At 51.1% G+C, this 25,457-nt stretch overlaps 9 protein-coding genes across 9 annotated transcripts; 8 read left to right on the plus strand and 1 right to left on the minus strand.

The window, feature by feature from the left end:
* Positions 1-635: 635 nt before the first annotated feature.
* Positions 636-1,995, plus strand: NEUTE1DRAFT_148677 (fumarylacetoacetase; the record flags this gene model as incomplete). Its single annotated transcript, XM_009855983.1, has 2 exons — positions 636-1,590; positions 1,661-1,995. 2 exons carry the CDS (start codon positions 636-638, stop codon positions 1,993-1,995), a joined length of 1,290 nt encoding a protein of 429 aa, XP_009854285.1.
* Positions 1,996-2,954: 959 nt separating this feature from the next.
* On the plus strand, positions 2,955-6,541 carry NEUTE1DRAFT_68861 (uncharacterized protein; the record flags this gene model as incomplete). Its single annotated transcript, XM_009855984.1, has 5 exons — positions 2,955-3,683; positions 3,800-3,816; positions 3,959-5,114; positions 5,175-5,429; positions 5,491-6,541. 5 exons carry the CDS (start codon positions 2,955-2,957, stop codon positions 6,364-6,366), a joined length of 3,033 nt encoding a protein of 1,010 aa, XP_009854286.1.
* A 424-nt stretch (positions 6,542-6,965) lies between these two features.
* Positions 6,966-8,492, plus strand: NEUTE1DRAFT_87548 (uncharacterized protein; the record flags this gene model as incomplete). The annotated part of the gene is made up of 4 exons (XM_009855985.1): positions 6,966-7,016; positions 7,162-7,489; positions 7,577-7,945; positions 8,110-8,492. 4 exons carry the CDS (start codon positions 6,966-6,968, stop codon positions 8,298-8,300), a joined length of 939 nt encoding a protein of 312 aa, XP_009854287.1.
* A 1,694-nt stretch (positions 8,493-10,186) lies between these two features.
* Positions 10,187-11,342, plus strand: NEUTE1DRAFT_68867 (uncharacterized protein; the record flags this gene model as incomplete). The annotated part of the gene is made up of 1 exon (XM_009855986.1): positions 10,187-11,342. One exon carries the CDS (start codon positions 10,419-10,421, stop codon positions 11,061-11,063), a length of 645 nt encoding a protein of 214 aa, XP_009854288.1.
* A 3,896-nt stretch (positions 11,343-15,238) lies between these two features.
* On the plus strand, positions 15,239-16,153 carry NEUTE1DRAFT_103774 (uncharacterized protein; the record flags this gene model as incomplete). The annotated part of the gene is made up of 1 exon (XM_009855987.1): positions 15,239-16,153. The coding sequence occupies one exon, from the start codon at positions 15,239-15,241 to the stop codon at positions 16,151-16,153; it is 915 nt and encodes a 304-aa protein (XP_009854289.1).
* A 1,493-nt stretch (positions 16,154-17,646) lies between these two features.
* On the plus strand, positions 17,647-18,667 carry NEUTE1DRAFT_140637 (uncharacterized protein; the record flags this gene model as incomplete). Its single annotated transcript, XM_009855988.1, has 2 exons — positions 17,647-18,270; positions 18,398-18,667. 2 exons carry the CDS (start codon positions 17,647-17,649, stop codon positions 18,665-18,667), a joined length of 894 nt encoding a protein of 297 aa, XP_009854290.1.
* Positions 18,668-20,541: 1,874 nt separating this feature from the next.
* Positions 20,542-20,778, plus strand: NEUTE1DRAFT_48868 (uncharacterized protein; the record flags this gene model as incomplete). The annotated part of the gene is made up of 1 exon (XM_009855532.1): positions 20,542-20,778. The coding sequence occupies one exon, from the start codon at positions 20,542-20,544 to the stop codon at positions 20,776-20,778; it is 237 nt and encodes a 78-aa protein (XP_009853834.1).
* An 820-nt stretch (positions 20,779-21,598) lies between these two features.
* Positions 21,599-21,838, plus strand: NEUTE1DRAFT_103777 (uncharacterized protein; the record flags this gene model as incomplete). The annotated part of the gene is made up of 1 exon (XM_009855989.1): positions 21,599-21,838. One exon carries the CDS (start codon positions 21,599-21,601, stop codon positions 21,836-21,838), a length of 240 nt encoding a protein of 79 aa, XP_009854291.1.
* A 1,559-nt stretch (positions 21,839-23,397) lies between these two features.
* NEUTE1DRAFT_140640 (uncharacterized protein) lies at positions 23,398-25,413 on the minus strand (the record flags this gene model as incomplete). The annotated part of the gene is made up of 3 exons (XM_009855990.1): positions 23,398-24,209; positions 24,261-24,342; positions 24,403-25,413. 3 exons carry the CDS (start codon positions 25,411-25,413, stop codon positions 23,398-23,400), a joined length of 1,905 nt encoding a protein of 634 aa, XP_009854292.1.
* Between the last annotated feature and the right edge of the window lie 44 nt (positions 25,414-25,457).

Consider the following 25,457-nt stretch of genomic DNA (forward strand, 5'->3'; position numbering starts at 1 on the left):
TGTTAGGGGTTTTCCTTTTTCTTCCTCCTTTTTTTTTTTTTTTTTTTTTTTTTTTTTTTTTTTTTTATATATATATATATATATATATATATATCAGCAGTCGGTGTCATACTTGTCTGTTACAACGTCAATTTGAATATCAGCCCGTCCACATGTTCATGCAAGGCACTTGCACGCAATGCAGATGAGCATCTGGGACAAGGTGTTTACAAGTTCTCAGATTGCCAAGGTTGGAAAAATTGGCGAACTTGATGGACGACTGTAGTGAATTGATATGGTTGCAGTGTACCCGACGTTCGATGATGCAAGATTTGGCAAGGTATTCCCAACCATCAATGTCCATGTTTCGGAAGAACGGGATCCAGGATGCAGGTGATAAGGGATGGCGCCCTTCCCGTCAACAGCGGAATTGGAGTTGGTTCTACGGCCCGCGGGGGTGGGGAACCGCTATGCCGGCCAATGTGGGGTAAAGACGCGGAGGAGCTGGGCGGGGCGGGCGGCTTGCGTCGGACTTTACTCCACGGAGAGTTGGTGACGAGCTGGCGAACACTCTCACTTATAATCGGAAGTCTGTCATGATGACTTCATGAGATTCCTGTTTGACGCTTTTGCTGCCCCAGAAACTTCACACGACAATGGCGCGTTCGTGGCTTGATATCGACCCTTCTAGCGACTTCTCGCTGGCCAACATCCCCTTTGGCATCATCAGCACCCCCGACGACTCGTCGCCCCATGTCGGCATAGCCATTGGCACCTACGTCCTGGACCTCAAAGTGTTGGCTCTTCAGATCGGGCCAGAAAACCTATTGCCGTCTGGTGGGGCATCCAGCCTAGCAGTCTTTGCACAACCTACACTCAATGCCTTCGCGCAGCTTGGAAGATCCGTCCATCGCCATGTCCGAGAAAGAATCCAGGATCTCCTATCAGAAGACACAACTCGCCCGGACCTCCTGAAGAACAATGCCGAACTGCGAGAAAGGGCCCTTGTGCCTCAACAAAGCGTCCAAATGCACCTTCCGATGGTCATTGGCGATTATACCGACTTTTACGCCGGTTATCACCATGCCTACGCCGTAGGTGTCATGTTCCGCGGTCCGGAAAACGCTCTGCAACCAAACTACACTCACTTTCCGGTTGGATACCATGGGAGAGCCTCCAGTATCGTCGTGTCAGGCACACCAGTGCGTCGCCCCGTCGGCCAGATCCTACAGGACCCCAAAGCAGATCCCAAGCGGCCGACTGTGGCACCCACCCAAAGGCTAGACATTGAACTTGAACTGGGCTGCTTCATCAGCAAGTCAAACCCCCTGGGCCAGCCAGTTGGTATTGACGAGGCGGAAGAGCACGTCTTTGGCTACGTCCTCTTGAACGATTGGAGCGCGAGGGACATTCAAGCGTGGGAGTACGTCCCGCTGGGCCCGTTCAATGGCAAAAACTTTGCCACGACAATCAGCCCCTGGGTGGTGCTTGCGGATGCGCTAGAGCCGTTTAGGACCAAGGGAATCGAGAATCCGACTCCGGTGCAGGAATATCTCAAGGAGAAGAGGGAGGCCACCGTCTATGATATCCATCTGGAGGTGGACCTAACAAGTAAGGCCCGTTCCCATCAGTTCTTCGACTTACTTGACACGGGTTGCTAATAGCCGATCCCCCTTTTCAGCTCCAGAAGGCAACACAAGCACGGTCGCCAAGACGAGCGGAAAGAACCTCATGTGGTCGTTCCCGCAAATGATTGCCCACCATACACTGGGAGGATGCCCGCTGCGACCGGGCGACCTTTTGGGGTCGGGAACCATCAGTGGACCGGTTCCAGAACAGAGTGGTAGTCTGCTTGAGTTGAGTGAGGGCGGCAAGCGGGAGTTCCAGCTCAATGGCGGCAATGAAACTCGCATGTTCCTGAAGGACGGAGATACTGTCACCCTACGTGGTTTTTGTGTGGGAAAGGCGGGCGGAAGGGTCGGGTTTGGCGAGTGTACGGGACGAGTGCAAGGCTAACCTAAGCGTGGGGGAGTGGAGGTCAGGTTGCAGAAAAGATTTGACGTGGACGCAGATCTGAAAATGCACCTCTGGCGGTAGTTTGTCGGGGCTACCTAGTTTAGCTCTTCTTCACTGCAGAAAGGCAAATTAGTAATGCCTGTCAGAATGTTTCACATGGTCCAGAATGGGTCATGATTTGTTCATGCCTCATTACCGATAGAGCCTCGTTTTCTGCCCGGTCTCGGACATTGACGAAGAGGTACTCCGGCTGAGTCCAGGGACCTCAGCTCAACGACCTTAACAGGCTGTAGCGGAGACCTTTTGGAGGATCATCCCATGTCCCCATCTGTTCCCCGTCCGTTACAGTCACGCTGATTACCTATCCCTTTCCCAACTATGCAAAATTGTCCAGTTTTGCCAAGATCAAAAGGTAGCCAATCGTACCGTCTCATTGTATCCACATGTACACTGTACGTCTGTGCTCCTGCAGACCTGAGACCTTGATTTTACCAGCACTTGCAGCAAGCACTCTTTTCGTCATTGCAGGGGATTTCGTGAGCTGGTGGTGTAATTGACCAATACCAATTCGCACCGTTAAAGGGATAAGTAAAAAGACACTTGATCACGTGAGAGCACATCCATGGTTTTCGTTCGTTCCCTTGTTATGTAGGTAGTTCATTTACAGGACTAGGCGCCCTCAAATCGCCTTGTCCCACTTGACGTGGTCGCAGTTTGTCACCACGCAATTATTACCAGGGTGGTGGGCAGCCTAGGCGACCAAAGCACCCAGAAATCGAGACCTACACTAAATACGAAGGAACGGACGGCAGATAAGGGAGGGGCTAAAGTGGGAAGCACCCGCTGCAATTGGAACTGCCTGGAACAGCTGGAACGTGGAACCGAGCAGCTAGAGACGTCGGCAATGAAGACAAGTGGAATTTGACCAAAAACCCAACCCAACCACTGACTGACTGAAAATGGATCTTCTCGAGACACAGGTCAGCGACCTGCGCTCCTTTCTCGGCGCCGGAGGTCTGCCTTCTGCAACAACAAACACAACAACATCTACCGCTCCCATTGCTTCATCCCCAGATGGCATAGGTACAGCTGCTGCGGCTACTCAGCAAGGAATGTCTGGCTCAACACCGGGAGCCTCTGGAGGCGCTTTGGGTGGTCTGGGTTCAATCTCGGCGACAGGGCTGACGGGCGGAAGCGGTGGTGGCGTCGTCCAGGGTGGGATGCCTTCGAGTGCCGCCTTGCCGCCGCATCCATCTACTGGGTACTCACTCACCAAATCAAACCTATACAACAGTCATCACCACCTTCATCCGCTCCAGAGTCACCCGCGAGACTTTGGGCCTCACGACTTCGCGTCTGGTCCCATGAGGACGGCTGAAGGTACAAATCATGGTGCTCCCCGACCATCCATCACTGGTAGCACAACCGCCTCCCTCGCCAACCCTCATGATCCCTACCGTCGCAACTCGTCCGTGTACTCTCCGCACGGTGACAATTCCGCTCAAAATGACATGAACTACGGCTCCATGTCCCCGGCAACACAGTCGGATACATATACCCAAGATCACCCTACCGGAACAGCACCTCGGAACAACAGAACTACCTCGGGCAGTGCCGCTAAGCGCAAGGCCGCCGATGACGATGGCGCTTCAAGCTCTACCAAGCAACAGCGGAGTAAAAGAAATCGAGTGTGTAGCATCTCCATCCATAAACCTCAGCCAGTCCTACCTCCTCTCATCTTGAGCATATGGCATACTATTAGCCTGTACACGGACATGTTAGCTAACCTCAAATGTGCTCGTAGTACACTTCGATAGCATGGTATGGTCACCTCCTTCCTTTTCCACTTTCCATATCTACCCCAAAAGGACTTCGGGCCCTCGAGGGATCTGGAGACGACTCCCTTCCCTTTTGATACCTCGCTACCTATGTAAGTGCTGACCGTGGCCACCAACATCCGCAGTAACGAGTGCAAGCGCCGCAAGATCAAGTGCAATGGCCAAACCCCTTGTCAGCGATGCGGCCATCTCAACCTCCAGTGTCTCTATGCGCCCAACTGTTGCTCGCACAGTCTCAAGGATTCGGACGAGTTCAAACAGATGGCCGACCAAGTGAGCCGTCTCCAGGATCAGGTCGAAACTCTCTTCAGCAACATGAGTGCCTTGCGCCAGGAAGCCCTACGTCTCGCTCCCATTCACGACCGCATCTTGCCACCGCCTTCCGCGACGGTCACTCCCTCGCCATCGTCAGCCTCCATGCCCCAGTTTTCTAAGCCTCTCGCGCCTTTGCGACCGCCATCGGCGTTCAATGGACCGACCAGCATTGCCTTTACCGTGGATGTGGCCAAAAACACCCTGCACAACATGGGATACGCCGGTGCCAGCGAGGCCCTCGACGACAGTGGTGACAGTGGCGACAGCAACAGCGGCCCACAGGCCGAACCGACACCGCGTACATCACCGACGCCGCTACCCCCGATGCAGCCATCCTCCTACCAAAGACAGATGGATCCACTGTGGGAGTTTAACAAGGATGAAATGATCCGACTTTGCAAGCTGCACGACGAGGAAGTCAGTGTCATGTATCCTGTTATGAAGATGGAGCCTACGATTCAGCATGCGATCGAGATCTCGGAGTGGATGGAAAAATTGAAAAGACAAGGCATGGTGCCACCGGCAGACCAAGCCGAGATTTTCACCGATGATAAGACGCTTTTACTCAAGATTGTTCTATGCACTGCCTTGGTTATCCAGGAGCACGGACACAGCGCAATGGCAGCTCGGCTGTACGAAACCATCGAGGCTGTTACTATGAAGACGTTGATGAGTGGGCTTACCGATGTCCTCAAGTTACCCTATCTAGCTCTTGTTGCCGGCTACAAGTTCTTTTCCAACGACGAGGTTGCGGCCTGGCGTATGATGGGCCAACTCATGCGGCTATGCTTCGAACTGGGTCTCCACCGCCGAGAGGGACTTGATAAGATCACCGACCCTCAGGACAGGAAGAACACCATAAACACATTTTGGATCGCCTACGTGCTGGAGAGGAGGTGGAGCTTCGCCACTGGCTTGCCTTTTGTGTGCGACGATGCCAAGATTGACCCAAAGCTGCCCTACCCGGTAAGCTTGAGATACCGAAGACTCCCTGCATTCAAGAGCCCGCGCTGACTTTTGGTACAGGATGACAACCCATTCTTGCGGGCGATGATCACCTGGTCCATGCTGGCTGCTAAGACCTGGAAGTTGATAGATTATTTCGAGCCGGCCGTCATCCGTGAACTTAAGCCTAGCGACTTTGAAGAGCTGGACAATAAGATCCTTGCCTGGTACGACAGCGTGCCTGAAGAAATCAAGATCAGTACGCATGAACCAGTCAAGATGCCCATAGGGGGCACCCAGCGCTTGCAGATCTGGACCCGACTGAGGCTCAACCAGGTGCGTTGATGTAGCCTAGAGTGTTTCTCGGAAGAAATCGGTTGCTTACTCCTGTTTTTAGATACGCATCTGGCTGTATACGCCAATACTGCACAGCGCCATCAGCATCGCCGAGAACATGGAGTTTGCGCGCAGAGCCGTCGAGCTAGCCAAAGAGACAATTCATTATCTGACGGACCTCAACGATACCACGAACATATACCGCCGCATGCAAATGTTCGGCCACCAGTTTCTCACCTCCTCCATCGCCGTCCTGTTCCTCGCTTCCACCCACGCACCACTCCAATTCAGCGCGTCCTGTCGCAAGGAATTCTATATGGCCCTTGAACTGATCAAGGATATGTCGGCAAAGTCATGGGTGTCGCGACGAATATGGCGCACGATTGGGTCCCTAAAGAAGTACGCTGCTCGGTTGGGAATGGAAGAAGACAGCTCGAAAACTTCGAACCCGACGACCCGCAACAGCGCTATGGCCAGGCCATTCGGGCGCTTCCAAGACAATGCTGCCGGCGGTAGTCCTGCGAGCAGTGTATACAGCCCTGGCACTGCAACATACTCTGGAGGAGGGCCGTTTGGCCGCTCCGACACTCTTTCTCAAGGAACCAGAAGCGGCGAACTTGCCTCGGATGCCTCAACTCCGGCGGCTCATCAGAGCCAGATGCAAGGCTCGTCGCCGGATGATCTGACCAACGGGCTCAGGCTACATAATGAGATGTCTCGCATCTTTGAGAATATGCAAGGTGGTCTGCCTTCGGGAAGGGCGCGAGCGAATCGGATTCACTCACCCGACGTGGCTATGAGTGGCGCTGGAGGTGGTGGGTACTTTTCCAATTTGACGAACTCTCATGATGTTGGTATGACTGGGAGAGCATCCACGGGAAGCCCTGCGTCCTCTAACGGGGCTGGGGTGTACCAGCAACTGAGGGATATGTTTTAGATGTGGAATTTCGCAGAATATAGGTTGTCAAGCTTGAGCACGATTGTTTTAGTATTTAGGAGATTCATGGACATGATACCCATACAACATATAAGGTAGAGGTAGTTTGGGAGTACCGAGAGGGTCAGGTAGTAATGAACACGAGTCCGAGCTGAGCTGCTTCTCGGAAAAATAGTGCGACTTGCAAATCAGACCAGCGTGATTCTATATGGCTAGTACAGGAAGCCTTTCTTTTCTAAGAGTAAGAAGCACGTGGTTGGATGGTCCGGATTTTGGCACTTTTCGACCGGAGTTTACCCTAACCCCGGATCTTCTGCTTGGGATACTTATCAAAATGGCTCGTCTCGGACGTTCCTGATATGTGATTCAGAGGGTAGCACCTGCAGGTTGCTCTAGTGTACAGGCCGCCGCGAGGCCACATATGTAGGTAGGTAGTCACAGCACTGCATCGATTACATCAGCAGTGCAGGTTCGTCAACGACATCGATGGAGCTTTCCCAACAACTCATGTATTCTCTCCCCAAGTCTTCCAGACCTACACTTATAAAACATCACCAACTCCGAACTGCGCAGCATCCTGAAAACAGCCGACTGCAAAAATGGCCGCCACTGCCAAAACAGTAGTAGCAACAGGTGCTTCATCCGGCCTGGTCAGTACACTACCCCACCCCTCCTTTGGTCCCTCCCGATCAACCCTTCCATGTCCATGTCATGTCTGCTCCGGCATACACCCTTATCCCCCCCCCCCTCTTCAGTCAAAGAAGCTATGAACCAACACTCTTAACACCGACGCAGGGCTTCCACGTAATCAAGCATCTCCTCTCCCAAACCTCGCAGCCGTACCTTTTCATCCTCGGCGCCCGCGATGTGTCCCGTACCCAAGATGCTTATCGATCTGCATTTCAAGGAGCGGCCTTGGACCCCCACTCTCTTGAGATCCTGCCGCTGCAGCTGTCTGATCTCAAGTCTGTGAAACACTTTGCAAAGCAGACGTTGGAGAAGCTTGAGGGTAAAAGGATTGATTATTTGTTGTTGAATGCTGGGATCACGAATGGCGCTGGGACTGAGAAACCGGGGCCAGGAGGGAGCAAATGGTGTGAGGCGTTGGTGGTCAATCATTTATGTAAGTCTGGTTACTATTATTCCCTTGAGGCTTCCACCTATTTCATCTTGTCGGACAGAACAGTCTAACTTGGCCGGCCCGAAACAGCCCAACATTACCTGAGCCACCTTCTCCTCCCTGCGCTTCTCCGACCTGGATCCGACATAGCAGCCGATACCACCGCCGACAGCAATAGCCGCATCGTCGTAGTGTCCTCGGGCGCCATCCGCCGCGTTACGGACCCTAGCACGCTCGAAGAGGATCTGCTGGCCGGCTCGGGCAAGGACGGAAACACTGTATATGCCGAGACCAAGTTTGTGCAGTTGCTCGGGGCGCATTGGTGGCGGAGAAAGCTGAAGGATGCGGCGTGTAAGGTGGTGGCCGTCAGCCCGGGATTGATCCCCGGGACGGGCATTGGAAGGGGAAGTGGACTCGTGTTGAGCATGGAAATGAAGGATGCGAAGAGTGTAGACGAAGGTGAGTTTTGGTTCTCTATGTTTCTATCGGTGTTGCTACAGGCTAGGCTCTTTCTGCATACATGTGGCCGATGGTCTGCATATACGTACCTAGAGAGGCGCCGTGGAGGGGGGATGCACGGAGGCTCTGATTCATATGTGTCGATTACTAACAGAGGAAAATAGGGGCGCAGAGCATACTGCGGGCTTTTACGCGGGATGATTTCCCCGAAGATCCGAATCGCATCTTTTTGACGAGCTGGGGTGAGTGGTGGGAAAGTGAAACTATAGGGAAGACGCTGAATAAGGAACTACAGGATCGGTGGTGCTCTGAGAAGGAGGAGATTGAGACGGAGGAGGGGTTGAAGGATTTCTAGTTGTACAGAGGGAAACTCGGCAATGTTTATAGGTGTATTCCCTTGTACTCGAGGATTACCTGCTTGCGACAGTCCGCTTTACTTTTTATTTTTCTATCTTTTTATTTTTTTTCATTTTTTTTTCTCTTTCTCTTTCTCTTTGGATTGTCTACGCTTACCTCTATATAGTTGAAATTCTACATATTTCTCCCGCGGACTGCACCGGTCTTCAGGACTGAAATAAGCGTCAGGCATGCAAGCAAGCAAGAGAACTTGAAAGCGTGCGTGCGATTTTAGGCTTTCTTGTACGATGCACTAGGGACTTTGTCGGTGAAGACCGAGGTCATCTTCCGCCTGGGATTGCGTTTCTGATCTGAAAGCAATGTCGTTGTTTGCACAAAGAGAATGTCGTTATCTGGGTGGTTTATGTCGCATACTTCATGTTGGTATTTGCCCAAGTAGTTGAGACCACTAAACCTAACATGCCGGTCCGTTGCGACGTTTGCGCGAAATTCACGATAAAGTGTACCAGTCGAGTGTCCCTCTCGTCATCTTTGTGCATAAAGCAGTCAACCAACCCGTCAGACTACTCGGGCTTCGTATATAGAGGTAGGTAAGCTAATATCGATGAAAAGCGAACAACACTGGAAGTTTTACAGTTCGGGATGATTAGTAGTTCCAGAGTGTCTCGTGATGTCGATACAAGGACGGGAACGCAATCCTTTATATAAACAAATCCTCGGTTGTTGGTACAAGTAGGATAAGCTGTATGACACGAGATACTACCAACCGAAGGGCGTTCGGCATTACCGAACGCTGTGGTGCAACCATCATGGCCGCCAAGACTCACGAACTTTCATGGCCGAGTCCTTTGGAGCAGAACAGCCGATGGCGTGCATACCTAGGCATACTCGTCGTCCCCTAGTCAGCCGTCGATTTTGTAGACCTGACGAGTACAGGTATTGAACGCCATTTCAGCCCGCGCGTGAAGCGTACGACGAAACAAGAATTCGACAATTGCACAACACGAGTTGTGGTGATTAATGATGACGGGATAGTAGCGGCGTCGCGTGGTGATGTAATGTTTTTCCATCCATCCCGTCGGGACCTCTCTATTTTCGTCCCGGCACACCCAACCCACCACCGCCAACCCTTCAATAGTGTGGATGTCAATAGCGGAGGCTACGGCGGCCAGAGCGGCCTTGGTTCAGCTCTAGGTACCCGATCCGGCATCCCGGATGTAGCGGATGTGACGTGTGATTGGGGTATCACACCTGATATATGTAAAGGTGATGCGGGAGCGGAATACGAGGTATGTTGTAACACCTCTCTCTGTATGGATGTAAAAGGCCATTTCTTGAATTTGGGCGATCACTGGGGGTGGCAACCTTCTACCTCTTCGGTCATAAGGTGGCAGTCTGTACGAGAAATGGCAATTTCAAACATATCAAGAATTTAGTTCTCTGTAGCACCACTAGCGCCTTGGCTGTACCGCGCTACCCTTCAACTGAGGCGTACTGTGTACTAGCTCTAACGTACGTAGTAAGGTCCCTAAAGGGCCCTCCAACCCCAGGATTTGGGGCCAACGCCAAGGGCCCCAAGGTTCATGGTTCCAGGTGCTGATCACGTTCCGTCGTCAGCTGTAGCTGACTAAGATAGTTGGCGTTCGGAATACGAAAATCAAAGCCTAGTGTACACTGGGAAAAGAAAAACCAAAGTCGGTCAGCACCATACCTATTTGCGCCATAAGAAGCGGAGTTGGAAGTGCCCCTTCCGGAGAGAAAGTTTGCTGTTGTGCGGGCTGGGGACGATCGGGGATTCTGGGGCTTGTTGGTTTGCATAAATGAAGGGCCGGCCGGTTGACGAACAAACGGTTATGTCCTTCTTCTCCCCCCATCTCCCTTGCCGATTTGTGTCTCGCCAGATCGACAGGAAGCTTGCGTCAACCCCTACCAACATTTTGTGTAACAAGTCACAACAGTTGGTCCATTTTATATCAACAGCAGAACGTCGCGGGAACTTTTCTCAGCTCTACCGTCTGCCTTCGTTCTTTCCCAAAGTTGGACCAGACCGAATAAAGTTTCTTCAAAACGTCAACTGAACCTCCTTCTCACCACCACCATCAAATCACCAACCAAAATGAAATCAACTGCTACCCTTCTTACTGCGCTCAGCGCCCTCGCCGTCTCTCCTGCCCTCGCTGACTTCGATGGCTTCTTCCGCTTCATCGGCGGCAACTCCGTCATCTCCGGCCAGCGTCTGCGCCTAAACAACTCGATCCCCTGGATCTCCCCCGGCGTCTCGCACGCCCCGTACAATCCTGCCGACCACTTCTCGCGCATCTACATCAACGATACTACCCCCTCTCTCCTCTACGTCGTTCCCACCAACCCTCACCCTCCTCCAGTGCCCGGCTACTACGCCCTTTCCGGCACCGAGGGCGTGCCAGACGCGTACAGGCTGGTGCAGACGTACAGACCAGATGAGGAAGGGACCGTGAATCTGTATAAGGATTGGAAGGTCAAGAAGGTTTGTAACCAGGCCAAGAATGAGACGAGGCTTCTACTGAGATATGGCAATGATTTGTACAACGAGTGGAGGTGGATTGCGGTTAGGGAGGTTGGGTATACCGGTGCCGAGAGGTGGGTGCCTTGGTGGGTGAAGCACAGTGACGCCAATGTTGGTAACTTGACGACGTGGGATTATGACATTGCGGATTTGGAGCTTGTGGAAGCTGAGGGGCCCGTAAACTCGAATGCGCCAGGGGGTGTCCAGGAGAATTAAGGGGTGCCGTGGGCTTGGACTTGGGGAGTTGTGCAGGAGGGTCGACGAGACCTCCTAGGGGAGGGAAAAAGAAAGGAAGGAATAGGCCTGGGAGGCGGAGAACTGAGGACTCGGAGTAACGGGGATGGGGTAAGTGCCTCTAGGGAGTAATATTTAATTGGGGTCTCATCTACGATCAACGGCGGGTTGGTCGGGAGGATGACCAGCCGCGTTTTTGACATTCTTGCACATAGTTTTAACCGCCCTCGCGGTCTTCAATTTCAAGTCCTTCAATTCATTCAATTCTTTATCAAACCCCATGCCATCATTTGCCCTCGTTCGCATGGTGGTATTCATGTAGACGAAGTTCATGCACTTTTTGTTATGGTGTTATTAAGTCGTCGTCCCGCTGCCTTTGGATTTGAACAAAGTAACTCTTGACCTAGGCACCGAAGTGCCAATTCTGGGTTGGAAGTAGCATAAATTGTTGTACATTCCGAGGAGCCGGGCTGTGTCTACAAAGACAGCTGTGTTGAACAGAAACGTTGAACTCGACACAGAAAAGGGATCTTTGACAGTTTAATCCGAGCGAAAAGGATGGTGAAAAACCAAAACATGGCTAGGTACTAACGACGGCGAACAGGGGTATCAGTTGTTCGCCTTTCAATTAAGCCGGTATTCAAACTGTCTCATCCCGTCGACAAAGGAAGAATGTTTAGTCTCGAAGCTCCACGCCGAAGCTCGAAGCTTGATGTCTTCATCCCGTGGATGGCAAGTTGTTCCACTGAACAGCATCAGTCCTAGAACTCTCATACGTACCCTGGCAAACAATTATTTACGGTCTTTATAGGACATTACCCGTGTTCAATTCCGCACAACTAGGGAGCATTTTCAGTATAAAAATGGCACCATCACCCCAACCTAATGTTCCCGCTTCTCTCTCCAAACCAGCTTCGACAGAGAACCATTCAAGACAGCAAAAAGAATATCATCACAACCCAGAGCTATCTAGAACCGGTTCTCCATTATCTCCACCCACGATCCAAAATGCCCGAGAAGAAGCTCACGCCTAATTTCACGGTGAGGCGGATGACTGCACCCGATCCGAACAAGAAGAAGGATGAGGACAATAAGCAACAGGACAAGAAGGAGAAGGACCAGAAGAAGGACCAAAAGAAGTAATCATCTTCTTTTCCATTTTTTTTTCCTGCCCGGCAGCTCCGAGTAAATGACATCCACTGTATTCCATCGACAGACAAGGGCGGACAGGAACATGATCAACCAACGCCAAGATCAAGCGGAAGGAGAAACACCGAGGAAAACAAATGCGAAACAAGAAAAAAGAAATGCGTGCGCGGTCCGGGATTCAAACCCGGGGTCTTACACTTTTTGGTTAGTACTGCGGGTCGCCACGCCGCTTCTGCTTCACACAAATTGTGTGGTGCGTCCTCGGAGCCAGATCCCTCAGCACAAGTTTTTGAAGTGTACGCGTTAAACCACTACGCCAACCGCGCTTTGTTGAAAGTAGCACACACAGATCCAATACATATACCCCGAACGAAGGAGCCCCGGGTATGTATGTCTGGTGGTAGAGGTAGGTGCCGGTACGTACTTCCACGTACTTACCACTGCTCGCTACTTTCGTGTGCCTGCCTGGGTTCTCTGTGCCCTGAACTCAAGCTTGCCTTCCTTCCACATCGATGGCAACAAGCCGTCCTGACAGAACGTAACTGAACCGTTTCCCCCTTCATAGCACCACATCGTCGTCTTCTTTTGGGTTTCTTGGTTTTCTTTTCCTCCCCTCCATCACCACTACCGTTGCCCACAACAACCACACATGCAGCATTAATGATACGTACTAAAAGCTGCTGGGGCACGGCAGCAACATAAACATGGGAATGTTGGGGCTAGTGTGACTGTACTTCATAGTTTGGATTTAGACATGTCTGAATAATAGGAAATTTGGAACACATTTTGCTCCCTTTCACATCCCGTCCTTGCCTTTCTCGCTGTGTTATTCCCCTGTTCGTTGTGACCACTTTGTTTTTTTGGACTAGATCTCGGTGAGTATTCTGACTAGCCGGGTCAGACAGGCAGTTCAGTTCAGACAATCCTAGAACAACAGCGAATTATTTTTCGCTGGCCAAGTGTTGAGTTTTCGAGGCAAAGTGAAGAGACAGAAAACACAGCAGCAGAGACAGAAGAGTGTGATGATTCCTCCACGCCGCATCGATGCTGACGGGTGGGAAAAGAAATCGAGTCTGCATGGGAAATGCGCCAAGACCCGAGATGCACGGCACTTTGAGGAACCCAAAGAGGAATTCATGGCGGATGTTATTGCGCTAACACTGCTATAGCGCAGAAAGCAGTAATCAGGATAGGATGGCATCTAATTCAGTGGCAGTATGCATCCCACTTTGTTGCATCCCCCCTCTGATCGTGCCTACCCGCTGACTTCCCTCTGCAACCAGCCCATAGAAAGAAAGCAAGAACACAACACCACAAATCTAACAGTTATTCTGAAGCTCTCCGCAAAACTGAGAAGTACACAACAAACTGGCTTTTTCCATAATCTCTGCTGACCGACCAATCTAAGTCTTCGCTTCGGCATCGACAATAGCGTCGCCGCCAACCAACCCTAGATACTCCGCCGTTTCCCGACATTGTATCGAGAGAAGCAGCCTAACGCGAGGCATACCAAGTAAAGAGGCCGTCCGAGAGCCACCCGCGACGAGAACGAGGTACAACTTCCCGCATGCCGAACAGAGAGATAAGGAGTACGAAGAACAGATCCGGATACTGGGAAGGATGAAGCCACGGGCTTGCTGGCGTATGGAACTTCGGCTGCTCTGTGTCGAGAGGAGAAGGCCTTAACTTCCGGCCGAATGGCTGCTCCATCCTCTTACGACAAGCCTAGCATCTCCGGTCTACAAGTGATGCCATCACCGACACCGACAGGCCGGTATCTTGATAGTGGACATGGCTCCGACAGTCTTACCATGGGCGGCGGATTTGGTCTTATAGAGACCCTCCGAAATCTATCTACGGACTTGTCTGGTTGCCGGACAGGGTCTCTAGCAGTCTTTCGAGTCGGATCGCCCAATCTCTCCTTACAGTGCCTGTATTCCTCTAGCTCGTTCCGCGATCGTTTCCCGGACTCTGTGACTGCGAAATAAAGGACAAATGCACAAGTGTTCAGAATAAGATGACCGATAACTTGGATCGTTACAGCTGCTGGATTCCACCTTCTCGCCTTCTCGAAACAGGCCGAAGATTGAAATCGTGAACAAGTGTTGCGGCGAAACGGGTTTAGACAGAGGGGTGCACATGGGACACTTCACATTTCAGAGGCAGGCAAAGATTCGTGTCGTTTCGAAGTGGCCTGGAGCCCAATTCTGGGCTATTGCGTTCACAGGCAGGTCATACGGGATTCCAATCAGGGAACTTCTTTTTTCCTTCGAGGCCGGAACGGGAACAGTCACCTCAATCTGGACTCCGCGGCAACAGTTTCTCAGGATTGGTATTCAAATTTGCATACTCGGATCTGCCGTTGATGCACCTTTCCTTCGCGAACTTGAGCGCTCTCTCGAGCACTTCACTTCACCGTCCTGGTTGCAACGATTAACGCGTATACGCGCATCCAAGGTTTCAAACACCGCCACCAACCTGCTACTTTTTCTTCCTTTTCTCCGTTACTCCGCGGTGCTCTGGAGCCTCTCCTCGCGTTCATTCACTGTAAATAGTTACGCGCACTCGCAAGTAATCCCTTGAGTGACCCCTCCTCGTCTTATATCAACTAGCAATCTGACTGACCGCAGGTTCAAGAAAAAACCACTGGCAATCAACTACGCGCACCTTCAGAACTCAACCCTTCTTCGAGTAGAACGATTTTTGCGAGTTGAAGCGATCAGTACAGGTGAAATACCAACAAGCGCGAACCTCCTTCGCAGCTCGAGACCACATACGCGACATGAAGGCCCTCTTCAGTCTCCCAGAACTCGCGGCAACTTATCTCTGAGCGCCGGCCTACTACCAAGTGCAGTCGTGGTTACAGCACTGTTTACCCTGGGACCAAGCTTCTCGCAACAAGGAGCAGCAAGACAACTCTGCTTTGCGACGAGGTGTATCAAAAACCTAAGCCACCACTCCTCAGGATTACACCTACCTGGCCACATCGCATGTACCCCGCAACCACCATGGGTCGTTCAAAGTCTGCTCTTCGCGCCTCTCGCGAGGAGAAAGCTGAGTCCAAGGCTGCAGGTGTCAACCTCAACAAGCGCCTTGCAATGGCCCTGAAGGCAAAGGGGGCCCCTCGTCCCATTTGGGATCCGCCGAGAATGTCCGTTACGCCTTCGCCCAAGAAGTCTGAGCCAGCCTCTCGCAAAGTCAAGGCTGAGCCGAAGTCTCCCGAGCCATATTCCGGACCGACTCTTCGCTCCTCGACTGCTTCCGCTGCCGTCAAAGCTGAGAAGCCATATCCTGGGAGAACTCTTCGCTCCCCCACCACTTCGTCTGCCGGTAATGCTAAGAAAGGACCTAAGAAAGAGCCGTACACCGGACCGACTCTCCGGTCTTCTGCCGCTTCCCATGCCAACAACATCAAGAAAATTCAGAAAATAAAGGATGAGATGTCTTCTGCGTCGTTTGACGGACCGACTCCTCGCTCGTCGACCACCTCCGCTGCCGGCAAATCCAAGAAGCCGTATTCCGGACCAACCCTTCGCTCCTCAACTATTTCCTCTGCCGCTGATGTCAAGAAGGAGCAGTACTCCGGGCCGACTCTTCGGTCCTCCACCGCTTCCTCTAACCGTAGAGCCATTCAGAAAATCAAGGACGAGCTGTCTTCCAAGTCGTCTTCCAATTCAGCCTCTGACTCCACCATGGTTGTCAATAGCTCAGAACCTCATGACGAGCCCGATCCTCAGCCTGAGGCCGAGCATGAGGACGACCCTGAGCAAGAGGCTGGGCCCAAGGTTAAGCCCGAGCCTGGAAGGGCCCAAAGGACCACGGCCAAAGCCCACTGTACCGACCTCCGCAAATGTATCAGATGTAGCGTTTGGGGCTTCGAGTACCCTTCTCTGCATGTCGTCGAGGATGAAGAGGAAATCTGAGACGCTGAGGCGATGGTATTTACATGAAGAGGTGGAGAAGTGTCTCCGCGGCCGATGTCGAAGCGTGTTACACTTAACATCGGCAAGTTATCCATTACAGCCACGTCAACCATTCCGCCCATCGTTTCGCCCTCTGGGGTCCACAGTCAGTGCTGTATGGCAGGAAAGATATGTATTCGTATATAACGGTACAGGAACAATTTGTTTTGGGAGAAGGACTGGAAAGTGGCAGTCTTGACTGTATCTGGCTCTGGGTGGCTTCTATGCATTAACGTTTACCTGCTAGTAACAGGTATGCTAGCGGCAAGACCGGCGAGTCTGATAAGGTCATTTCCAAGAAAAAGTTCAGGGTCAAAGTTGACAAATCGCAAGGGGCCAAGTGCATGGGCGTCCGACCAAAGGACAGTCCTAGTTGCGATTTATATATTTTTAATTCCAACAACACTCTGAAACAAGAATTTTTCCATCTCGGAGAGTGACTGGTCTCTTCCATTGTTCTTGTGTTGTTACTTGCTTCATGCTTGTCATTTTGAATTCTTCGGAACGTTTTTACTTTCTCTGTGAAGCGTACCCCTTACCACGTCTACGTATTCGAGGTGCCTGCTTACTCTCGACGATTACATCCTGAATGTTCGCAGCCGTTTCATGTTGAATATACATAAGCTCTACCAGTCCACATCCTTCATTCATAGAAGGACACCTGGTGAATACCTGGATTATTCAAGTCTTTGAACCTCGAACATAGACGCTGGGCTTGTGACCATGGCCAAAGTCACGAGCTGATCGTGGAAATGGTTTCTCCCATAAGTTTAGCAGCCGATGGGTCAATGATCCCAAGTCATCTTCCCTCTTCATTTCAGGTCATTAGTAACCGATAACCATGCATCTTGACCTCTGGCATACATAGCTTGTTGAGTGACATATACCTTAGTCTCATGGGAAACATTGCCATATCGCCGCTTGACGCTCGATAACACACAAGTTTCGTGTCACCAACTGTCCACAAGATTTGATAACCATAGAACATGATCATTTCTTTGTTGGAGGCGGAGGTGAAGTGCCTGGAACTTTCAAGTTGTACCTGGCTGAGGGTGAGCATTGTTTCGAGATAAATGTGACAATACCGAGATTGTCCGAGGAAGCAGGAGCCACAACCTGTCAGACAATGAGTTGATTTACTCAGCTTTGTGTCGTCCCCTTTGAGTCGTACATCTTCGAATCGTCTATTTTCGAGTTGTCTACCTTTGTTTCGGTTGCCTTTGTTTCGTCCGGCTTTGTGTCGTCTGTCTTTGAGTCGTCTACCATCGAGTCACCTTCGAGTAGCAGCGTGGAACCTTGTGCCCTCTAACAGCATGTTCCTCATGTTACCAATCACTAAAATATATATAAACTCCAGTGAATGTGAACATAGAAAGATGTCATCCGCATTTTTATCCAGTTTAGAAACCTTGCTAGCTTTCTCACCTTCAGCAATCCGTTAGCCTTCAACCACAATGCCTAAGAGAACGCTCGCTACCGCCCGTGGGGCACATTCGGACAAGGCCGCTCTCAGAGCCCAGGGAATCAACCCCAACAAGCGTCTCGCAGGGCTGAATATCCGTACCGTGCCGCAAAGAATGACCGCGCAAAACGAACCTCCAGCCCCCGGGGATGAATCCGAGGAGGAACCTGAGGAGGCCCCTGCAGAGGAAGCCGAAGAGGAAGCCGAAGAGGAACCTGCAGCCAAGAGGCGCAAGACAACAAAAGCGGCAGGCGGGAAGAGAAAAAGAGCATCTGACGACGATGACGAGGATGACGAAGAGGAAGCCGAGGAGAGCGAGGAGCCCGAGGAAAGACCTAGGAAGAGAGCGAAATCCGCCGCGAACAAAAAGCCGGCTAGAAAGGCCAAATCTCCGAAAAGGAAGAACAAGAAGAAGGCGTCTAACAAGAAAGCCAAGAAGGCCAAGGAGTCCGAAGACGAGTCCGAAGAGGAGTCCGAAGACGAGGCCTATGATCCAATGCAATTGTGGGAAGTCCGGGACATTATTGCGGAACAAGTGGACTCTGACGGTCAACTCCAGTACTTGGTAGACTGGGAAGATAACCCGGAGACTGGTGAGAAATACGATCCAACCTGGGTATGTGCTGACCCCCTGTCCTGCTCTGTCCTGTCTTGTCCTTTTTTTTTTTTTTTTTTTTTTTTTTTTTTTTTTTTTTTTTTTTTCGTTATACAATGTACTAATCACGATACTACTGGGTTTACAGGAGCCGGCAGAAAATGTTGTAGACACTTCAGCACAGATTCTCGCCGAATGGGAAGAGAGAAGGGCCCGGAGGGCGAGCACTGAAGAGGAAGTCAGCGCTGAGGCCGTAGATCCCGATGACATCGAGATGGAGGATGTACCCGAGGAGGAGATGCCCGAGGAGGAGGAACGCAGAGAGATTGTCCAGGGTAGGAGGAGGGCTGGTCCGAAGCCGAGGACGCAGCCAAAGTATCCCAGGAAGAAGCTTGTAGCTATGACTGCTCCCAAGTAAGGTATGTCTATAATGGGCCCCTTTTACCGGTACCCCCAGTACCTATTCAAATCCCTAACCAAGATTTCCACACATCCAGGAAGCACAAAAATGGCGCCGCTGAGAATGCCCGGCTATACAGACGAGACAGGCAATTCAAATGGTCGTGAAGCGACCCGGCTTGCCGTTGTCTCAACTTGCCTTTGTTTGACCCCGAGTCACCCGATCGGTAATGTCTTTGTTCGATGGTGAAGGCGGAATGTTTGAAAGCTTTGTACATACGGATTTGGAATAGAACAGGAGCATACATCAAGAGGTAAGACTGGGAGTCAAAGCGTTCACATTTGAATTGTTAGCTCATGTATATACCAGCAACGCAATGTAGTTCACCTGGAGAAAGGGAGAATAGTTAGACGTTTGGAGTTGTGATGAAGAATGGAATATTTAGGTATCCAATGTGTTTGGCAAATCATGTTCAATTATACCACTATTTTGATATCACTTGGTTGAAACCACGGCTAAATCCTGATGGAATATAACCTGCATTGTCGTAAGAGAGATCATAAGTGTCTCAAGACTCTTCAAGCGCACAGTTTGGACTGGGTGCATGAGTTTTCGGCATCAGAGTCATAGTAAGGGCAAATATCAGTACATCCTTTCCCCAATACTTGATTGAAGTGTAGGTACATAGAGGTATCTAAATCTATAACCTACAACCATGCCTTGCTCCATATGCCGTGCCTCTTGTCTATGGTTTTACGTCTTTCTGGGAAGATCGTCCAATCACCCCTTTCTCTAGCATGACATAAGATTGGGTATTTGATGCTAAAATGTACGGAAGTCTTCTACGTTTCAAAAGAACCTATATTATTACAAGACACAACATGGTCACATACATTCCAGGCATGCGCGCTTTCCGAGAGAATCAGGCCCAGAAGAAGGCGGCGTCGAAAGTCCAGGGCAAGACTTGACTCGAAATAAAACACTTGCCACTCCTCAGAGGATGAATATCAAAGCAGAACGCAAATGGAAAGCTTGCATTCAGCCCATGCTGGTATTAAGGAGAAGGCGGAGGAACAAGAGAACAGGCATTGAAATCTCCATGTTGCTGCCAGAAGGGCAAAGCTGGAGATGACAAAGAGGTTACCACTCTAGCGTGGAATAGGAAGAGAAGGAGCAGATAATTCAAGACTGCCACGGGAATAGAAAAGGAAAGGGTGACAGTGACGATGCAAATCAAGCGAAGAAGAGGAGGACGTAGATCGGAAGCCCCGAGATGGTCACTGAAGAATCCCAGGAAGACACGGACATAGAAGTCAACGAGAAGAAATAAGTACGTTTATTAAAAGCCTCGGTCATCTGGTTGTCAGCCTATTGCCTACAAGACGTGGGCGTGTCAGATTGTGATCGTAACCAGTAGCCCCGAGGCAGTGGATGCGCAGACCCCATACTATCAGGAGACACTCGTAAATTAATTCACAGTCGGCTTTTCTCAGAGTAGTACAACCACCGGCGTTGTTGCTTCAGCTACGAATATTTCGTTCCGGGTATCTAGCTTCTTGCAAAAAAAGAGCAGACCTTCACCCCAGCAAAACAACAGAACCCAATAATGGGGATCGAAAACCTACAGTCATCGTCGGTGAAGTGCGACCTTGGCACTTCCCCCAATTTCGTATTTAAGGAGCTCAATCCACCACTCAAAGCTTCTTTCCTTGCTTCCAAACATACACCTGCTCCTGCCCTTGTCAGTCCACAGAGAGCTGTCCATTCCGAAACACTCTATTGCACCTTTTAGCTTCACCAGTATATGTGGCGTATCCACCACCCCCTTATATATTGACTACCACTTACTCCAGACGCCTACCTACCCTTCGTCCAGCAGCATCTTTACAAAAATGGACAAGCAAAGCGTCCAAGGCGTTCCCGCATCCACCGCCGCTCGCCCCGTTGAAGAGGCGACACTCGCCAATAACGAGCCCAAGGCAGACAACTCCCGTCGTGCAGTTGGAATTTTCTGTGATCAGGTGCTCTCCACGACACGCGAAATGCACGATGCGCTCGAGATTTCCAATGAGAAATTGCGCTTGCTGATGCGGGAGGTGCAAGAACTACAGGAAAAAACGGGTTCATAAAGGTAGGTTTTTTGTGGGAGAGTTCGCCCTCTACCCTTCTCGCTTCTTCTACACGAATACATTGTCAGCCGCTAACTCATAGTATAGATACCTACCTCTACTTCCCTGAAACTATGTACGGAGCATGACACGACTCGGCACTGGTTGGGAAGTGGGGATGTTGGGGGTGGTTTGAATCATATTCTGGCTTGAGGGACTTGGGGTATACCAGAGAAACTGGTAGACGGACAGTCGGCATTCCCTTTGTGTTTATTTCATGTTTGCTCATGAAACAGATGGTGTCTCTACAGTTTTGCGAAGGAATTAGTACCCGAATGGTTTTCTTCTAAGGGAAGGGTTGAGACTCAAAAGCAATTTTACTCGCCTTAATTGTTCGGCTGAGAGGTATCATGCAAATGCTGAGTATTCCTCCCACGTACCTTGTTTCCTCATTCTGTTAGTGATTCTCCTTGACCAAGGTGTAGCGACGTCGACCAAGAATGCATCATTACCTTCCCCTTCGCTGGAGTGTTTCGGTCGACGCATGTTTGGCGTAACCCTTGATTGCCGTCATTACGGTACTACCTTACTCATCCCAAGTGACTTGCGGCCTCGGTTTTCGATCCCTTAGCTAAAGCCATAAACCATCCCCCCAAAGTTTACGACTACCTATTCATTCTTCTCCAAACATCATCTTCCATCAAGTATTCCAACCTGCACCGCACAACTCCAATAACTTTCCAACTTGCACATCGTCAAGGTAGATAAACCATCCACTCACTCAAATCTCACCGCCTACTCCCACTTAACTCTTTACGCCAGACGTGAATATTTCGACAGTATGCCGGCCAACGAGACGTCCGACCATTCGTCCAAGACCGCCAAAGTTGACGAAAACACGACTACCCCCAAGATCACCCCCAATATGTCTTATGTCGCGAGCCCGAAGGTTACTTTGACGCCGCGTGCTTTAGAAATACTTCGGGAGCAGATCCTCCCAAGGATCCAAAGTGATATTAAGAAGGACTTGGCCGCTTTTGAGAGACAGGAGAAGATGAGAGCTTCTCAAGCGGAGAAGTAACGACGCGGTCGTCGCTTCCGCTTGTAGGTAATCATCCACACCCAAGGTGAGATGTACTTCTTTCACTTGTTCAAGCAAGACGTCATTCTCTAACTCGTGCTGTAGAAGGAATTGGCTCAGCCCACAACAGCAGAAGATGTTTTAGCCCAGCACAATTTGTCATCGGTGGTGTATCAGATGGGAAACTCGGATGTAGTGTGGGTAAAAGTCACGAGAGGGGTGAGGAATCTGGAGATCTTGATGGATGATGGCCGAGGCAGCATTCGCGGAGTTTTAGTGCGAACAGAGGAGTTGAAACCAAAGGACGATCTTACCTGACCATAATCTGAACATCAAGTGATGCCCCTTGTACACCTTTCCCTGGATGGTTTACCTATCACCCATCCATCACCATGTCAAACGACTACCGCTTATCCAGCATGACTTGCAAAACAACCAAAAGCAGTCACAAGGTCATCGGATCATGTATCTTGTGATTTTTCCCGAAACCTTGAAGGGAGTCAATCACCTTCAGGTTTGGAGGTAGAGGCATGTTCGGAGCCTTGACCGACGCCCCAACTGCCCATGGCCTTGAACACCACCGCCGGCAGTGAATCTTGCACAAATAACTGTACATGGACCTTGATTGCCGCTTGCCCCTTCACCTTGGGTCCTTCTTCCATATTTAAAGCCCATCTCCAGCGCCGACTCCAAGCGTCGCGCCGAGCTGGCGACACAGAGAAGTAAGATGCAATCACACCGATCATGTCCAGGTTATGAGTATTCCAGAGCTAGCAAGCCCAAAGTCGGCAGCGTTTTTGCCAGATCGGCGCAGGACAGCTTGTCTCGCCACGCTCTTGATATTGTTGCGAAGGGCAGCTTGCTGCAGACGACCAAGAAGACCCAGGAGGAGGCAGCTGGGGAGAAAACAACGAAGGCTTGAGGCGTCGCGAAGGGCTAAACATAAATCTTGAAGTAACCCGGAAGATCGGGTATGTCAAGGGGCTTAAGAATTGATAAAAGCGAGTTCAACTGCACTTGCGCATGTGAGTTTGATTCTCAGATGTGGTAGACAATGTGATACCATGATTATTCGACCAGAAGGTAAACGGGAATGAACATCGCGCTCGACAGGTATATCAGGGGGGAATGGTTCGCTCTGAAAAGGTATCATTTTTGATGAACGAAATGAACCGCCAAATGTTTATCCAATACGCCAAAAGATAACTTCCACTGCCACCGACGTTGAGTGCCCGTTCCAACAACATTTGAATTTGTAACATCAGTCATGTAACATGGCTCATCACATTCCAAAATCATTACCATTATAAAGAAGAGAGCGCATAAGTCGGGTATCCAAGAACAGTAAAAAAGACAAAACACATCCGAGCCTGGAAGTAATCATGACAGACAATGCGTTTAGCCACTAGCTGACCGTTTCTTCTCAAGTCAAGGTAGCCAACATAGCCTTCACCAACCTCGGCGGAGGACCTGTAAACCCCAAATGGTTAGCACGTCTGTCCCAACGCTCCACACAACCCAAGAAAATCACACTTGACAAACGCACCGGAAGTGACGCTTTATCGGCGATTCCTCGGCACACTGATAGACATCCTACCTCTCTTGTCCTTCTCAAGCCTCACACCCCTCCTGGGCTCCTCGATCCTCTCGACTTCTTCCTCATGCAGAACAAGCTCGCCGGTGGCTAGGCGCTCGGCGAGAACGAGATTGCCTCTGCTGCCGTGTCGTTCTTTTTCGTACGAATGGTGGCGGCTACGGCTTCGGCGGCTTTGACTACGATGGCGACTGCGATGGCTACTGCGATGGCGACTGCGATGACGACTGTGATGGCGACTGCGGCTTTGACTGCGATGGCGACTGCGGCTTCGACTCATGCTGTGACTCTTATCGAGAATCATCAACCCCTTGGAAAATTCGTCTGGGTGTGCGACGTGGACAACTTGGGGCGTGTGTACATGTCCTCGAGGTGCGACTGTTGCAGTAGAGCAGGTAGAGCATGTGGTACCAGTCGTGCAGGTCAAGTCGGTCCAAGAGGAGGTGCTATCCCATGAGCTGTAGGAGGAAGCCCGTGAAGGAGAGACGTCGCGGACCTGTACAGTCTTTGCGAAGTCGACTTGTTGAGTATGTACGGGCGGTGTCGCGTTTACCATCACTGGCTGGGTGTATGTGGCTTGAACAGGCGAGTGGGTATGTACGGTGGTGGTATGAACATGCGGGTGAGCATGGGTAGTGGTTTGAGTGTAGTGTGTCGTATGATGTGGTGGCCCTGGAATAGCTGTGTCGGTGTATTCGATGATCTCCGTGCGAGATTCTTCGCGTTCCTCAATGACATCGCCGGCACTCGAGCGAGCGGCGTGGATCTCAAGTTCAGCTGGATTTGCCTTAGCCTGAAGTCAATACCAACTTGAAACTGGACACTTACCCTTCTTGTACTCGTCGCTCATTTTGAGCAGATGATCGATATGCTCTTGACCGAGAGCCTTCTGTATAATGGTAGTAGTTCCCTTGAAGAAAGTGTTAGCGAGAAACTGTGCCGGTCCAAAAAAACAAAGTCATGAACCTACCTCCTCGACAAAAGGAAAGCCACTTTCAATGAGAGCCCGCCTCGAGAGTAAGCGAGAGGGGATTCTTGTCTTTCCCTTCTTCGGATACTCGCTCTTGCTTGTGATGGTAGTACCGCCGCTGCTACTCGAAGAGCTGCTGGTGCTTGATGCCACCGATCTGCTTCGGCGGCTGCTTCGACGGCTACGACTGGTGGCACGGGAAGTACGCGAGTCCCTGCTTCGGTCTCTCCGGCCGCGCCTTGTGTGGATAACTTCCTTCTCGACCTCGCGCTCACGGAACTTTTCTCCCCCAGGGAACGCATGGAAGTCTTCGTCACCATATCGATAAGGATCCGAAACTTGGATATCTTGGAAGTAGTCGTGCTCGGCATAAACTCTTGGAGGAGGCAAAGCCTTGTGCCTAGGCAGCGGGATCGGCACATTGGGAGGAATGCGGTAGTCGGACCTTCTGGCGGGCGGGTCATACTCTTCGCGGTCGTAGAAGCCCTTGGGCTTTCGATCATATGTATCGACACTGGAGGTACGTCTCCTCATCCTCGCAGTAGGGCGTGTTGGGGGAGATGGGCTGCGGAATCTTTCTCTTTCGGAAGATGGTCTTCGGCGGACGAAGGAACTTGCGGAAGGAGACCGTCGTCGGCGCGTGGTAGAGGGAGGACGGGGAGTCTCGATATCGTCGTACATGACACGGCGCCGCTCACGAAAAAGGAGATCGTCGTCCTCTTCCTCGTCGAAATGAGGGCGGCGGGCTCGGCGGTCGTGCATAAAGCGTCCATCGACGGAGTGCTCCCTAGGCGGAGGTACACGACGGCTCTGGCGAAAGTAGTCATCATCGTCGTCCGGGTTGCGAGTTCGGATGGGAAGGGCTTCGAATCGGTCACGACCAGAGCCGCGCCCACGCTCAAGGGTCATGTCATGTTCCCGTTCATCAAAGAAATCTCGGTCCCACCGTGCAGAGCGGTTGGGAGCGACACTGGTCCGACCCAGGTTTGGGAACGAGGCTCGACCAGCCATGGCAGGGGTCGGGTAAGATATGCTGATCCTTGTAGGTGATGATC

Source organism: Neurospora tetrasperma, assembly GCF_000213175.1.
Source record: "Neurospora tetrasperma FGSC 2508 unplaced genomic scaffold NEUTE1scaffold_6, whole genome shotgun sequence".
Taxonomy (NCBI): Eukaryota; Fungi; Ascomycota; class Sordariomycetes; order Sordariales; family Sordariaceae; genus Neurospora; species Neurospora tetrasperma.